This window comes from Falco biarmicus, chromosome 13, assembly GCF_023638135.1.
Source record: "Falco biarmicus isolate bFalBia1 chromosome 13, bFalBia1.pri, whole genome shotgun sequence".
Classification (NCBI taxonomy): Eukaryota; Metazoa; Chordata; class Aves; order Falconiformes; family Falconidae; genus Falco; species Falco biarmicus.
Window position 1 is genome coordinate 23,830,671 of NC_079300.1, and position 15,389 is coordinate 23,846,059.

Genomic DNA, 15,389 nt, shown 5'->3' on the forward strand with positions numbered 1-15,389 from the left:
TGGCACAACCCAACCATCTCCTCCACAGCCCCTCCAAGGCTCCCCCCTGTCTCCAAACCTCAGTAAGGATCTCAGAACTCATGGTTGTGCAGAGGCTTTGGTGTGAGGCTTCTGTGGTAGGGACCTCTGGCCATCTTTGGCCAAGCGTTCATGTATTTCTGGGCAAATGGCTGCTAGAGGAAGGGGTGTTACTCGGAGTGAGACCGCTCAGCAGAATCTACTCGGAAATGCTTTGTTTGTAGGCTGCTTTGTATCTCCTCCACCCATTTAATCAGTGGTTGATTACTGAAGGAGAAGTATTTTTTTATCTGCATCTGAAATAGCAGTTTGCTTTGTTCGGAGCTTTCACCTCTGAGGAGCTCCCACCCATGGTGGTGAGACTGTGTAGAAAAAACACACCAGCAGTCAGGTAATCTCTGAAATCACTCTGCTCTCGGCACACAAAGGCCATACCGGGGAGGAAATCTTAAAGGTGTATTTAGCTTTATTGGGGACCAGTCCATCAGGTTAAAGACACTAAGATGCTTATGTTAAAAGGGGAGAAACCAACCTCCTTAAAAGGCCTTTTTTGCAGTCAGAGCCTCTCCTGCTCTCCCTCCTCACTGTGCAGTGAGCAAAGGCAAGATCCTGCTTTCAGATTTTGGTGATGACAGAGCAGATACCCCTAATTTCTATGGGGATCTCTGGCAAGCATGGTGAGAAGCCTGCATCCCCTCGGGAGGCTGTCAGGGCTTGGCTACTGTCCCGTGCAGATGGCACAGGCTTTGAGCAGCAGCACAGCCACTGCCCAAGTGTATGGAGGGCCCTGCTCAACTATGGTCTGCAGCAGAGCCTCTCCTTGAAGGGTTTCCTCCTTATGGCATGTGCCTTGAGTAGGAGAAGATGCAAAGGCTGAGCTGGATGCTGGGGCTGTAAAGCTGCTTACGTGGTGGCAGGGTTCGGCCCAGCACACCCAGGCAGGTGGAAGCCCAGCCTGGGGTTGGGAGGCATGAATGGAGGTGTGTGTCTGATATGTCCCATACAGGGGCATGTGGCTTTACCTACGTTAGTGGTTTTACCTACTTAGCTGTTTGTGGGTCAGTGCATCACAAGGTGGTATGCACCGCTCTGCCTTTGAAAATCCCAGTCTCCGTTGCAGCTTATACCCCCCGCCCTGCACTGGACAGTGGGGAGGTGAGCTGTCCCTCCTGGGGACAGACAGCAGAGCAAGTCCTTATCTCCCACCTTTTCCATTTAACTCATTAAGAGACTGAACTCTGTGCTAGTAACACAACTTTATTTATGTTGGTTTCTTTGGAACAGCTTGCTGCCACTTTCTTTAGACAGTCCTTTGCATTATAAGGCTGAATAAACCCCTAATACGGGGTCCTTATTCCCACTGCCCCACCTCAACTCTTTGGATAGGAGTTTTAATGTCATTTTACTCAAACACTTTTGACGTAAATTTTTTTTCCCCAGTCAAAGCACTTGCAATTTCTTATCACCTTGTACTGAAATTGATGACCATTTTGTAGCTGTTACATAGCTTCACAAAACCATTCATACTATCTAAAGCAGGCTAAAACTGTCTCTGCTACCGTGGCTATGCATTATTACCAACTAAAAAACAAGATGTTTGTGATTTATAAAAACATCCTCCTTTCTTTTTCTTCTAAGTGGTTTCACTTAGACTTTTAAAAAATCTTTTTATATTTGGAATAACCTCTGTTTATATGTCACAGCTACAGCTGTATAAAAGCTGATCCAATGTGAGGGTGAGTGATAAAAAAAAACCTTTACCACTGGCTGTACTTGTTTTGGCAGAGAATTATCCATAGCAAGCTAGATCATTACATCAGGATCTGGACTGCTATGGTTGTCTGAATCAGGGCTAATTTTCATGTGTCTAAATCATTCCCATTAGTAGAAAGTCCCTCAATCCCACTCACAGAAAGAAAGTGGGAAAGCCTGCTATTGAGTCCCAGTTGAACTTGAACATAGCAAGTATCAAATGTGAGCTGCATGGGTTTTGCATTAATGCATTACATGTGGGAGCTGAATGTCAGCTTCTTCACTGGCTTCAAATTTGGACTTTGCTAGCTTGGGAGACGCTTCCTTAAATTCCTTGTTGACAAAGTAGTAACAAATAGCATCCAGGCAGCAGTTTGTGTTTGCGAGGACTGAGGCAAGGTGAACAAAATTATTGACCCACTGTATTGCAGAGCAGTTGGAGCTGGTGGAGTCCATTATAAAGCGAAGGAGATGCCCGAGGTAAAGAGGTAAAAAGCATATGATGAACACAGCCATGTTTGCAGACACGATGTAGATGGCCTTCCTGATTGACTTTTCCTTGTGACAATATTCATTCTTCTTTCTCATGAGTTCTGCAATGACTTGTATGGAGCAATAACTCAAGATGATCAATGGTATGAAAAACCCTACAATAACAGCACACAGTGTGATCACTGAGGGCTTAACGGAAGGTTTTTCAAAGCAAAGTTCATCTTGTCCTCTGTCCTCTAACTTTTTAATGAGGGACATCACACAGATGACGACTATCCAGAGAAATCCAGAGGCACAAGCTGCCTTCAGGGGTGACCTCAGCACCTTGGCTTTCAATGGGTACTTGATTGCAAGATACCTATCAGCTGCTACGACAGTGATGATACCGATGCTCATTAGGCGGTTTATGAAATAGCCACCTTCAAGAACCAAGCACCAGCTACCTACCTTTAGCTGATTGAAGTGGGATAAAGTTTTAAAAGGCAAACTAAACAGCAGCAAGCAGTCAGCCACAGCCAAGTTGACCATGTATACTCTGGTTTCTGTCCATTTGCCGAGTTTGCAGCAGAACACCCACAGCGCCGACATGTTCAGCAAAATGCCCAAAAGCAAAACTGGGATGTAAACACACAGCTGGACAAGTGGAAAGCTTTCATAGGCTGTGATATTGCAGCTGCTAGGGTTCATTTTGGGTCTATCAAGATGCACAGTTCCTGAAAAAGCAGATTAAACCTTTTAGAAGCTAGACTCTTGACTGAATCAGTGATTAATCCAGATAGTTCAGGGCTTTAGCAACAGTGGAAACCAGATTGTGGAGATGACTCTGCAGAGCAGAGCTGGCTGTAGGGTACCTTGTGGGAAAGAGGGGAGTGCGACACAAGCCTGATCAGTTGTGGGGAAAAGTGCAGGTTCTCACTGGGTCCCATGGAGGGAAGACTGCTCGTGGAGGCAGCAGGGGAAAATGCTTGGGCCTCCCTTTTGGGCCAGAGTCAGACCAGGCAGTGGCAGGTATCCTGCAGCTAGCAGTTATGTGAGCTGTTATCAACCATCTGAGAATGGAAATCTGACAATGAGAAGGAGATGCCTAAACCCAGCTCTCATCCCTTCCCTTGTAATGGTGCTCAGGAGAAGCCAACCAACATCCTCATAGCTCAAAATATTCCAGGAGATATGCAGCAAAAGAAAGCTGTCCTCTCCTTCAGTCCTGAGCTGTGTCTGCACCACTTCTCGTTAGTGGTAACAGCAGTTATTAATATCTCTCGTTAGTTTTAGCTGCCATTGAATCTGTACTCAGTGGTAGCATTTAGTGGTCTGCGTGTACTTTTCAAAGAACATGAAAGTTGATCTTCATCTCAGAAGTATTACAGCAATCTGCCATGATTCCAACACCCCAAAAACCCACCAATGCCACAGCACTAAATTTCACAGCAGCCATGTGAAATAAAGATGTGAGCTGTATCTGATCTAGTGGGTGGTTTTATCACCCTGGATTTAAGGGCAATATTGCTGGCACTCCTGCTTCGGAGGAGTTAATGCAGGACTATATTCCAGGTGCAACCGTTCACGGATAGAGACCAAGGAGGTCTGAGATGTCTTTGGATTTTCCCTGCAAGAGGAACATTGCTCCATGGGTGCAGGTTCCCGGGATCGAAAGCATCCCGAGTGAGCAAACCATAGGGCAGCACTGCAGCATCTACATGCATCTGCAGCTCTGGGCTAGCTCTGAAAATCACACTGCTAAGGAATCAGGCCAGAGACCTCTTTGGAGGTGAAGGAACGTGCTGCAGCCACTACCTGCGGCAGCTCTGTGCTTTGGATGTGAGGAATGAGTTATAACCCAGAAGGTATAAGGGTAGATCATAATAGAAAATGGGGATCTAGCAAAGGCTGAGACAGCCCTTAAGCATCCAAAACATGTCTAATGTGGCCAGTATCAAAGTGAGCCTTAGAAAATACACAGGCTCCAGCCCTCTCTCAGCTTCTCCACCACCATTTTAGTGTCCCACCATGTCTGGGGAAGGCAGTGTCTTGCAGAGCTCAAATAACCAGGTCAGCAAATAGCCAGGAAGAATTACCTGCTTGCTTGCTTGCTCGGAAAGCGTGAATGTTCCTCCAGACCAGCTGCGGTGCGATGTGCAGGCACGATGAGCCCTTGTAGCAGTGGTCCTGGCATGTGACCAGCAAGGTGTCCTGCGATGACCGCTTGCTGGTGGTTGTGACAGCAGCAATGTTGGTCGAGGAAGCACCCCCACCCCTCCTCAACGCATTTCCCCGGGGTTGAGCTTCCTCTGTCACCACTGGCGTGGTGGCTCGTAATCACCCCCTGTTGACTGAGAAGCCTGCAATACCCTGCAGCAAGGCGAAATGCTTGTCTGCTGTGTGGCCCGGCAGATTCCTCTGCTGATGGAAGGGCTTTGGGTTTTAACTTTGATTTACTTTCCATTGCGTGATGTCCCACCGGGCAATGCACATTGACCTTTCTTGCCCAACAGGCTGTGCACATGGCTTGCAGGGGACCTGTTGGCCTGGAGTGTCCTGAGGTCTTCTCTCTGCCTTCTAGACCGCCACTCCTGCTGGGGAGGGAGGGGGGACTGCCACCTGTTGTCACACTGCTGACCCCCAGCACAGAGCAGCCCTGGCAGGCCCCCAGTGCCATTCACAGAGCTGTTGGAGAGGTGAGGGCTGCACTCTGCAGACAGTTTTGCGATTATTATAACTGGGTTTCACTCTGAATCACAGTAATTGTTTCACCTTCCATAGTTCTCATCAACCACCAATTCTGAGAAAATGTGACACCGTGACCCTTTGACCTGCTGACTTGGTGACTGCTCTACAGTTGCAGGCACCTGCTGGGCAGGGGCTCCTTTTTGGCTGCCCCTTGCAGCCTGCTTACAAGAAGAGTCCAAACACGTTGATCAACAAGCTCAAGGGTCTCGCTCTTAGTACCTTGAATTGCTGTCTTGGCCAAACACATTTCCCCTTCCCACTTTTCAAGTCATCTTAGAGCAGCTTCTGGAGTATTTCTGCATTATCTGCGTATTGCAAACCAGCATTTGAGATTAATTCCTTGCCACTGTATAGTCAGCGTAGAGCTTAGCTTAAATGCTTCTGAGTTTCCAGGGATTGCTTTTGCCTTTCTTGTGACTGCTTCTTGGTGAATGCTTACAAGTAGCTACTGACCTATTAGTACGCTCAGCCTGTTGATCCCCTACCACCATCATTTTCATGTCACAGTCCTTGTTAGTACTTCAGTTTTCAAAGTCATCCAGCTCCTGGGCTGTGATACTTTCACCACTGTGCAGAAAACACTTCACTTTGCATCCTCAGGTATTATCCACAAACTTCTCTTGTCTGTATCAAGGCAATCACTGCCAGGATTAACCATGAGCAGTCAAAATCAAGCCTGCAGGGAGCTTAGCTCATGGTATCTCTTCAGTGTGAGGCTTACCATCCACTGCTTGGTGCTGTGGTCACCAGATGAAGGCAGATATTTCTCCTGTCAGGCTGGTGAGGCTTCAAAGGAGGAACAAACCATGTCATTAGGCACAAAAGAGCTGGCTGTGATCAGCAGGTTCACCAGGGTATGTCAGAGAAACTCAGCACCAGCTACCAGTAGGCAAAGCTACAATAAAGTGTTATATGTAGAGAACTTACATGTTTCCTGGTGTTGCTCTTGGATTTTCTGATTTCTGGACACCGCTGGGTCAGAATCCTCACGCTTCTCTTCTTCACCCTCAAGGCTTTTGCAGCTGCTTATGGCCCCTTCCACCCAGTTCCAGGTATTATCACCTCTGCCATGGACCAATGATGCTCACTTGGTATTTTCCCCCGCCTCTGCAGCTTTCAGCCTGTCTCAGCCCTGTGAGTGCTGTCACCATGTGGTGCAGTGCAGGTGACACACTTACACTCTCATTTCCTTGGTGGCAGCTCTCTGGCAGGGTAGTCTGGGGGCCTGTGGCATCACTGAGTACCAGTGTCTGTACAAAGTGCATTACTGCTTGCAAAGTGCTCCAAAGGACCTTTTCCACTGACACCAGTGTCTACCACACCTTGGCTGGAAAAGTAATTTTCTTAGTGGAAAAAGCCAGTGAAGCAAAATATTCCCGCAAGGTGAAGCAGCACTTAACCTTTGCCTTTCTGTGTGTCCCTCCCATTTAATTTTAGTCAGGCATATTGTGAATCTGCAGAAGTTTCAGATCTGAGCATAGCAGAGCTGTTACTGGCCAGACACTTCCCTTTCTTCCCCCATCCTAGAGAAGGGACTGTGGTGGTCTCTGCCCCCGATCCTCTCTTGGCTGACTTTACTTAAAAGCCTTGTTGCTGGTGTGAGATTTCATGTGCCAATTCCTTTAAATTTCTGGACTTCCTGTGTTCCTAATCCTAAGTGAAAGCTGTGAAAAATAATCAGTTTTCAGGACATACCTGGACAATTTTCTTGGTTTTATCAGCAGCAGTACTGAGTAATCTCACTTCTTTGCTTGTAATTTGTAGGTAGATTTTCATATCTAAGGCAAGAATTTGCTGAGACCCATTTGATCTTTACACTCTTGATCTCTAAGACTTATTTCTGTTCTGCACAATCATATTTCTTTCCCTTGTAAGCACTGCATGATGTCCTGCTTGAGGTTGTGTCCCAGGCAAAGAAAGCTCTTCTCATGAGGTTTTCCCGTGCTCCTGGTACAGATTACAGATTGCTAACAGACAGGACAGCTCCGGTTTGATGGGCTCCTGCCTCCTTTCCCTGCCAGCGAAGGTCTTGGTCTCTTCTGCCTCCCAGAGGCTGTGCCCTGCAGGCTACAGCCACTGGCACAACACGATGGGACAGGGCCTCTGGCAAGGTGAGACAGGTACTGGTACCTGCTCCACGTGTGCAAGGGGGACATGGGATGCTGTGCTACCCTGCGGCATTTGGATTCTGCAGTTTCTCTGCCCTGTGTGGGTTTTTTCCTGGCTTTCTCACAGGGAGACGTGATGCTGCAACAGCAGGTCTTGGCTGAAACAGAACCACAGGCTTAGGAGAAGAATGTATCAGTATTCTTTTAGCATGGAAAGCTGCTGAAATGGCAGTGTCGTGCTAATAACTGCATCAACCTCACAGTGACCAAGCCAGGGTGTTGAGACTGCTTCCCCTTTCCCCTTGCTTAGCACCACTCAGAAACCCAGCCACCGCAGGCAAGGCACTCACAGGGCGCTCTGCACAACAGCCCGCTCGGTACTGCCGCAGCATCAGCACTGAAGGGCTTGGCCATGTGTCTCTTGCAAACATACTGGGCAGGGCATGGCAAAGCCAGTACACTGGAGACTGCTGGGCAAAGCTCACGACTGGGACACGGCACTGCACTGGGAAACTGAAAACACAGAGATACCTCCAAAACCTGAAAGCAGCACCCGGCTCACCAAAATGCAGAACTTGGTATGTGTCCTTCAGCCCCAGAAGAGGAGTGCTGCTGGAGCCCAAACCTCTGGTGAGAACTCAGACTTCAGGCCTGCCCAAATGCAGCCAAACTGTGAAATGCCACCTGCCTTCCCTGTTTAGAAGGGCCAAAAATGTTAAATCAGATGGCTGCTCAGTTAGAAGCAAGATTCTGGATTACTTGTAGGCTTTTCCCTGTGGTTGTGTTTTGTTTTGTCTTATTTTGATTTGGTGGTGTTTAGTTGGGGTTTTTTAATGTTTCTGGTTTTGTTTCTTTCAAGCCTAAATTTTGACCACAGCATCCATTTGCTCATTTAAAGCTTAAGCCACTGTTAGCATCTTTTTCTTTTAAGGGACAGAGAGATTATATCTTGCTGAAATGGTACCAGAATCCAGTGGTGCAGCCCTGCTTGCTGGAGCTGCTGATGGACTGCAGCTGGTGCTCCCCACTGTCATCAGCCAGACTCTTGTGCTAAGAAATGGGAAAGATTTGTGGATAACTATGTCACTGTCCTCATGGATTTCTATTCTAGTGTTGTTTGATGGCTGGTGGTTTGTTGGGCCCAAGTACTGATGACTTATCTGTTCCATTTACTAGGAGGACTCAGGGAGCTGAGGTTTTGTTCAGACTGAAGAAGAGTATCATAAACCCATCATAAACATCATTGTAACTTGACACATAAACCAGACAACAATTTTGTCCAAAGTAGTACATACGTCTTCAGGTAAACAGAAAGTGCCTTGCTCATCTTTGGGTTGCACTATAAATATCCTGTTGTAAGGCAGATCTTATACCATGGTAGCTAAGTGTCCTCTCACAATCTCCAGTATAAGTTTAATGTTAATAATAGAGGACTGTGATGTATAATGGTAAAAAATGAATATTTATTTATAGATATATTACTATGAGATAGCTTTATTTTCATTTGCAAAATAATGTTTCCTTTCTTGTTTTCATAGCATTCAGTACAAACAACAAAAAATATTACTTAATGATGACAGGGATTATGAAGTCAACAAATTTCCACTTTACAATAAGAAAAAGGAACACTTTATTTTTGAAATTTAGAACATGAACAGTAGGAGACTTCAGCTTCCTACAAGAAAAAAACCACATTCATTTTATACAGCTCTGTATGCAGTAAGCTTGGCTACGTATAGGAATACCAACTATAAATTATTTAGCACAGCTGTTGTACTGGTTTTGTCACTGACAGGGAGTAAGTGAGCAGCTGTGTGGTGCTTAGCTGCTGGCTGGGCTGAAAACGCAGCAGCTGTGTAGTTTAATAGAGTGCCTTGTCTGTGATCCTTCCTTGATTTAAAAACGATAGGCTTGGGTAAGAAGAAAATGTCCTGAAATTTTTTGGTTGCAAAACGGTAGCAAAGGACATCGCAACAGCAATTAGTATTTACTGTACTATGAGGACTATACATGAGGCCACATGCACAAAAGCTTTGCTGCTTTGTATTTCAGAGCAGACAACCTAATTGAAGCCCATTGTAAACTGAACAAGGTGCCCCATATTCAGAGGGTGAAAACACGAACATGACTGGGCTTGCAAAAAAAAGTAAGTTGTTTGCTTTCTGGATTAACAGTAGGATAACAGGTTGATATGAATCGACATTCCTCTTTTTTCAGAATAATAAAAATTTTTATAATTATCTGTTTGGACAGACATTATAACCAATGAGATGCCAAATCCCAGAAGGAGATCCCAGAGCCAAAAGTGTTTTTGAAGGCCTTTGCTGCTGTTTCTGGAAACAGAAGTCTTTTTCCTTGCTGAACACTGCTCGCCTGGCCATGTAAGCAATGCCTGTCGTGAAGGTCAGTGACACACCATAGAGAAGAACGGGCTCATGGGGACCCTAAGCCTCTTGCTCTCCAAGGGTGGTTCATTGCAGTGTATTTGTTGACAGCTACAAGGGTGACCACACTCACGCATCTCCTTAGGCAACAGATAGTTTTTAAGATCAGGCACTATTTGTCTCATGTATCTTTTCCCGTCTTTGAAAAGAGACCTTAAAGAGCAGAATGAGAGCCAAACAGTGTGCAATGATTAAGTTGGTCACATACATACATGGCCCTTTTGCTCTGCTTGCAGTGAAATACCAGTAAAGCCAAAGCATTAAATAATACATTGAAGAAGAAAATTGGGACATAAATGATCAACTGAATGACCTGAGTAGTTTCCTCCATTTTTAGGCCACAGTTGCTCACAGCAGCTTCCATCATGCTGCGAGCTCTGCCAAAGTATTGACACAGGGCAGGTAGATCTAACATTTGGATGGGGAGTACTTCCCGTGATGGGAATGGCTGTTTGCTATGTTGTGTAGCCAACGTCCAGGCAGTGGTTTCAGCATGGGGTCTGCAAGCACTAGAAGGTGACAGATAGGCCACTAGTAGGGGAACTATTTGTAAGTTGTCACTAAGAAAGTTAATTGTCTCTAGGTTTAAACGAATAGAGTATGGGTTTGCATTCCCTGGAGAAATTTTTTTAGAGGTTTGCAAGTCAGAAGACACTGAAAGTCAAGGACCATGTAGCCAGCTGAGATACAGTTATCACATGCGTTTCAAAAACCCTGTAACATTTCTCATGCTGACTTTAAGTTACTATGTGGTAAAATGTTAGATTAAATTTCTATGCAGATAAATGTACAGTAGTCACACTCTGGCATGGTCTGCCCTCTCAGCTCAGGTTTCTCTATGGGTTGCTTCCTTCCGATGCCCCAAGACCTCCCTTTGTGGCTTAACTGTTTTGAGCTGCTCTCTTTTCACTTCCCTGTGAGGTGAGAGGATACATGTTGCACAGGCAACAAGCACTGGTATTATAGAGGAATGTGGTACCCGGAAAGCTAGACATTAAAACTGATGCCTGGTCTGGGATCCAGCTAGAACAGATCAAGGCTCTCTGCATAATGCATAGAAAGAGTTAAATGTCTCAAAATGAGATGCAGAATTGCTGTTGAACCCTCACTGTGCACTGTCCAAGCAGCTGAAAGAGGAAAAAAAAAACCCAAATCCAAAGCAGTGCTTCATCACCCAGGACAATGTCGAGAAGCCCTCAGCCATGGGTTTGCTCTGTATCTGCAGAAGGGCCTTGCACACCCTGCTGTCACCAAACCTCCCCTGAAAACTCTTCATGGATGGTGAGGGAGGGATCAGGGCTGCATCAGCTTCGTGTTGCTCACTGCTGTTTTCTGACCATCAACACACTTGCAGTGTGAGGCAGTGACAACTTGGGCAGATGCGACCTCTCACTGGACAGAACACTCGTTGAAGATTTGATCACATGGAAGTACAACAAACCTGTCACCAGGGCTTATGGTAGACACTTGGGTGAGATCAGGTCTTCACAGCTTTACGCTTGATACGCACAATGCTAAGGGTCTGTTCTGTAGTCCACAACGCTTTGCGTAGCTCAGTGTTCCCATGCAGTAATGGCTTTATTTATACCCACAAGGATTTTAGCCTTGCAGATGCCAGGGCATTGCCACAAGCTAAATCAAGTGTTATAAGGCAGGAATGGGGCAATAGTCTCAGGCCACTGTGACTCCTGCAGTTTACTCCATACACAGCAATAGCTGCAAGCTTCAAAATTATGTAGGTTTTTTAGATTTTTAAATGGAAAAAAATTCTTTGATGTGAGCAGCTCGGATCTGTTAGGTTTGGCTTGTAGTACAGGGGCTTTTTCTTGTTTTTAAGTGACCATATGTATATATATTATGGTACTAGAAGTGGATTTGCGTATTGCTGTAAGGGTACTCGGTTTCCTATGTTTAGCTGAGTTTAGTCAGAACTGCAGTCAAGTCACTGAGGACAGAATTCAAGTTAATATCAGAACCCTTGGAGGGTGTTGTCCCTTTCTTGCAGACATGCCTCTACCTACAATGATGGCAAATACTGTAGGTGGTCCCATTCCCTCTGCCTTGAAGCTTCAGCAGCACTGTAGCTCTTAACACCTATAGTGCAGTACACCTTGTTTATGTTGTGACTTGATCTGTGGGTGGCTGTGACTCTTGGCTTTGGTTCATCTTGGACCTCATTGATGATATACAAGTGGGGAACAGAGAAGGAAATTCTGGAAATTCCTTGGCTGCAAAGTAATAGCAAAATGCATCCAAACAGCAGTTAAAATTTGCTAAGCATGCACTGATCTGAATATAGGCTCTAACTTTCAAGACCAGAGAACAAGCTCCAGCAACATCAACTGCAAACCGCAAGAGCAGTGCGATGTAGAAAGGTGAAAAGCATACGATGAAAACACACAAATTCACAGAAACAATGTGGATTGCTTTCTGGATTAAGGTGGTCTCATGACAGCTGGTGGCCATCTTCTTTTTGAGACATTTGATGACTTGTACTGAGCAAAAAATCACAATCCCTAAGGGAATAAAATATCCAAAGATAGTGTAGAATAATGACAAATAACTGGGTTGAATAGATTGTTTCCGAAGGCAGAATTGTTCCTTTCTTTCATGAAATTTTGTACGCACGTAGGAATAAATTATCAGCATTATCCAAAAACACCCACAGATAGAAGCCGATTTCAGCGGGGATCGAAGAATCTTTGCTTTTAGAGGGAACTTGATCGCAATGTATCGATCAATCGCAATCAGGGTGATGATAAGGATGCTCATAGGCATGTTTATAAAATAGATGTTCTGTATGATGGAACACAGCTTGTCTATGGGATGGTCATACTTGGTAAAATATATCAAGAAAGGCAGGACGAAGAGCAGGAAAATGTCCGCCACCATGAGATTGATCATGTACACCCGGGTCTCGGTCCACCTCTTGAGTTTGCAGCAGAAGACCTGGAAAGCAATTATGTTCAGTGGGATCCCCAAAGAGAGCACTGGGATGTAGACGATAAATTGAAATAGCGCAATGCTGTTCTGCAGCGTGTCATTGTCTTCGGTGCAGTTCCCCATGTTGGGCTGTCTCTGCAAGGAAAGGGTGCAGGCATGAGACTGAGCTGGGGGACGGGTCCTCTGGGCTGCATCCTCTGCAGTGCCCTGCTCTCCCGGCTCTGTGGCACCTCACTCCCCTGCGTCGCATACGTAGGCAGCCCCCAGGGTTGGGGCTCAGTGGTTCATCAGCACCATCCGTCCCTCAGCCATCAAAGTTACGCTGTCACTCACCACCAGCTAACACAAAACCACAGAGGCAACACTGTCTTGCAGCTATTACAGGGTTAAACCTGCCTTGCCCTGCATCTAGCCCTGGTTTGCACAGTCTGGGTGATAGCAAAGGGTCTGCAAAGCAGAATGATGGTTTCTGTGGTCTCTCATCTTTGCTGCTGTTGTGGTTATCAGAGAGCCACTGGCTTTAGGGTAGCTGGGCAGTGTTCCCTCTTTGCTCTCCAAGGTCCTTGCTTTGCTGCTGAAGCCACCCCTTGGGTTAGCTGTGGGTCTTGCCAGGCCTGTGAAGCTCCACAGGGCTTGAGCCCTTCCAGGTGTGGTAGGTGGCTCCACTCCTGGGGGTGGTGGGAACACTGCTGCAGGCTGGTGGTTGGGTGCCCGCTGTGGGCAGGCTGCCCCCAAGCACAAACCCGCTTCTCTTTCTGCAGGATGCTGGGGAGGAATAGCTCAGCGTGGGTACCACCAGCCCTAGCTGATAACAGGTTTCCAAAGAGAGAAGGGAAAGTGAGCATGTCTCTGATCTCTGCCTTCGAAGACAGGAAGCCAAAATGTTGCTAGAGCAGAAAACACAAACCTAAGGTCTTAGGCTATCTCCTGGTATTCCTTTAAATATTTCAGGGCATCTGCTACCAGCAAGGAGGCTGCGGAGGGTAGATCAAGCTTAGTCTGCAGCTTATAAAGGAAATGTTTACAGTGAGGCAGGAAAGGAAAACACCCAGATTCCTACAACCTTTTATAAATACATTGCCTTATAAGTCAGCAACTTCTAAGCATCAACATCTAAACTGTAGAGAAAATATCCGATTGCATGAACTAAGTGAACTGTTTTTAGCTCTGAGACTGGGAGATGTTTCTAACAGCCACGGAGGAAACCACAGCACCTGCCCGAGCACCAGCACTGGCATGGCATTGCAGAACTGAGCCAGTTTTAGGGTGGAGTTTATGGAGGAGCTAACATGCAGCTGGTCTCCTGGCTCTCTTGGGCTTTTAGCCTCATGCACTGTGGTACCACCTACCCTGCAGCCGTTCCCTGTTCCCTGCCAGCCTGCTAGGATCCTTCTGCGGTGAGGAAGCCACTCTGCATGCATAGCACTGCCCGGAGGAGCAGCTGAGCACCACAGCCCCGTTGAATCCCCCATGTAAGCAGGGAGCCAGCGGAGGTTCCCAAGGTCCCACGCCACCGCGTGCCTGGAGCCAGGTGTCTGCACGCTCACGCTCAGTGCGGTAAGAAGCACTGGTGTGAAACAACAGCGAGGGATGAAGACCTCCCCTGGCTGACACGTGGCTGCAAAACGGTGAGGTATAGCAGCTGTACAAGCAGGAGGAAAGGGAGGCATCCGCGTAGGGCTGAGGGTTGACCCGTAGGCTAAAAGGGAGGCAGCCCTAGCTACCACTTCAGCTAGGAGGTGAGAAAGCACACCCTGAAGCCCTGGGCAGAGCACACTGCCACGCACCGGGGTGGGAAGAACGAAAAGACATTACCTGAGTCCTGTGGGGCCGTCAGGTGGGGTTAGTCCTCAGAAAGGCTGTGGTGTAGCTGCGGGCATGCTGGCAGGGGAGGAGGTCTGTTGGCGCCGCGGGTGCTGGGTGCTGCTCGGAGTGGGGCACAGCTGCCTGGGAGCCTGCGTTGACAGCTCAGGAGCACTGAAAACACAGCAATGAACTCTTGTTCCCCAAAGTGCTTCATTTATCACCTATTTTTCGGAACGGTCGAGTCTCTGGTGCCCTCTGTTGTTCCGCTCCCATCAGCTCAGCGCTTCACCATCACTTTTTCCGCTCAGCCTGCGCTCCCCCCACCCTCCTCACACAAACCAGCCATTAAAATTTAATGTTTTCAGTCATTGGGAAAACAAAACAATTTCTGAAATAAAACCCATAATGGCTGAAAATTATTCTTCTGGCAGCAAAATGTCCCCCAGGGAGCACAGCAGCCTGAGACGTCTCCAGCGGCATTGCAGAGCATGCCCCAGGCGGGTGGCAGTGTGGGGGCTGGTGGCCTTTCCGAGGGGGCACCTCAGTGCTCACGCACCCCCTGACAGTGAGCCCAGGACGAGGGGACCCAGCATGCTTCTCTTTGGAGTCTTTACAACAAAGGTGACAGATGATACGGCCCTGCTTATCCTCTGCAAAGCAGTCGAGTGTCCAACACTTCTCATCGGCATCGTTGGAAAGCCCAAGCAATGACAGTCGCTGCCAACCAGACACAGGTGAGACACACCGGCGTGACAGTGAGCACACCATCAGCGTCAGGACTTTAGAAACAGGTTTAAGAACATGTCCCAGTGGTATTTCATAGTCATTTTGATGGCTTTTGCTGTCTGTTGGCTGCAGCAGTCACAGTCCCATCTATGTGAGCCAGCTGATGGGAATCAGGCGCTGACTCCCTTGGGATTTGTCCCATTACTTCATGTCTCCCTAGCTTGTGGTCCCAAAGGTGACAACAGCAGATTAAGCAGCAGCTGTGGGCTCCCTGAAAGCAGATGTAGGTCACAAGGGAAATTGTGTAAGTGGGCAAGGAAGACTCCTCCGAACTGTCTGCTGGAGTGCTCTGAGCATTGCCTGGGCAGAGCTT

The 15,389-nt window shown here is 47.2% G+C and overlaps 2 protein-coding genes across 2 annotated transcripts; both read right to left on the minus strand.

The window, feature by feature from the left end:
• Nucleotides 1–1,550: 1,550 nt before the first annotated feature.
• Nucleotides 1,551–4,937, minus strand: LOC130157974 (G-protein coupled receptor 35-like). The gene is made up of 2 exons (XM_056358141.1): nucleotides 4,338–4,937; nucleotides 1,551–2,975 (listed from the first exon to the last, which is right to left on the minus strand). Exon 2 carries the CDS (start codon nucleotides 2,947–2,949, stop codon nucleotides 2,014–2,016), a length of 936 nt encoding a protein of 311 aa, XP_056214116.1. The 5' UTR covers nucleotides 2,950–2,975; nucleotides 4,338–4,937; the 3' UTR covers nucleotides 1,551–2,013.
• A 3,603-nt stretch (nucleotides 4,938–8,540) lies between these two features.
• LOC130157973 (G-protein coupled receptor 35-like) lies at nucleotides 8,541–15,023 on the minus strand. Its single transcript, XM_056358140.1, has 2 exons — nucleotides 14,300–15,023; nucleotides 8,541–12,619 (listed from the first exon to the last, which is right to left on the minus strand). Exon 2 carries the CDS (start codon nucleotides 12,605–12,607, stop codon nucleotides 11,657–11,659), a length of 951 nt encoding a protein of 316 aa, XP_056214115.1. The 5' UTR covers nucleotides 12,608–12,619; nucleotides 14,300–15,023; the 3' UTR covers nucleotides 8,541–11,656.
• Between the last annotated feature and the right edge of the window lie 366 nt (nucleotides 15,024–15,389).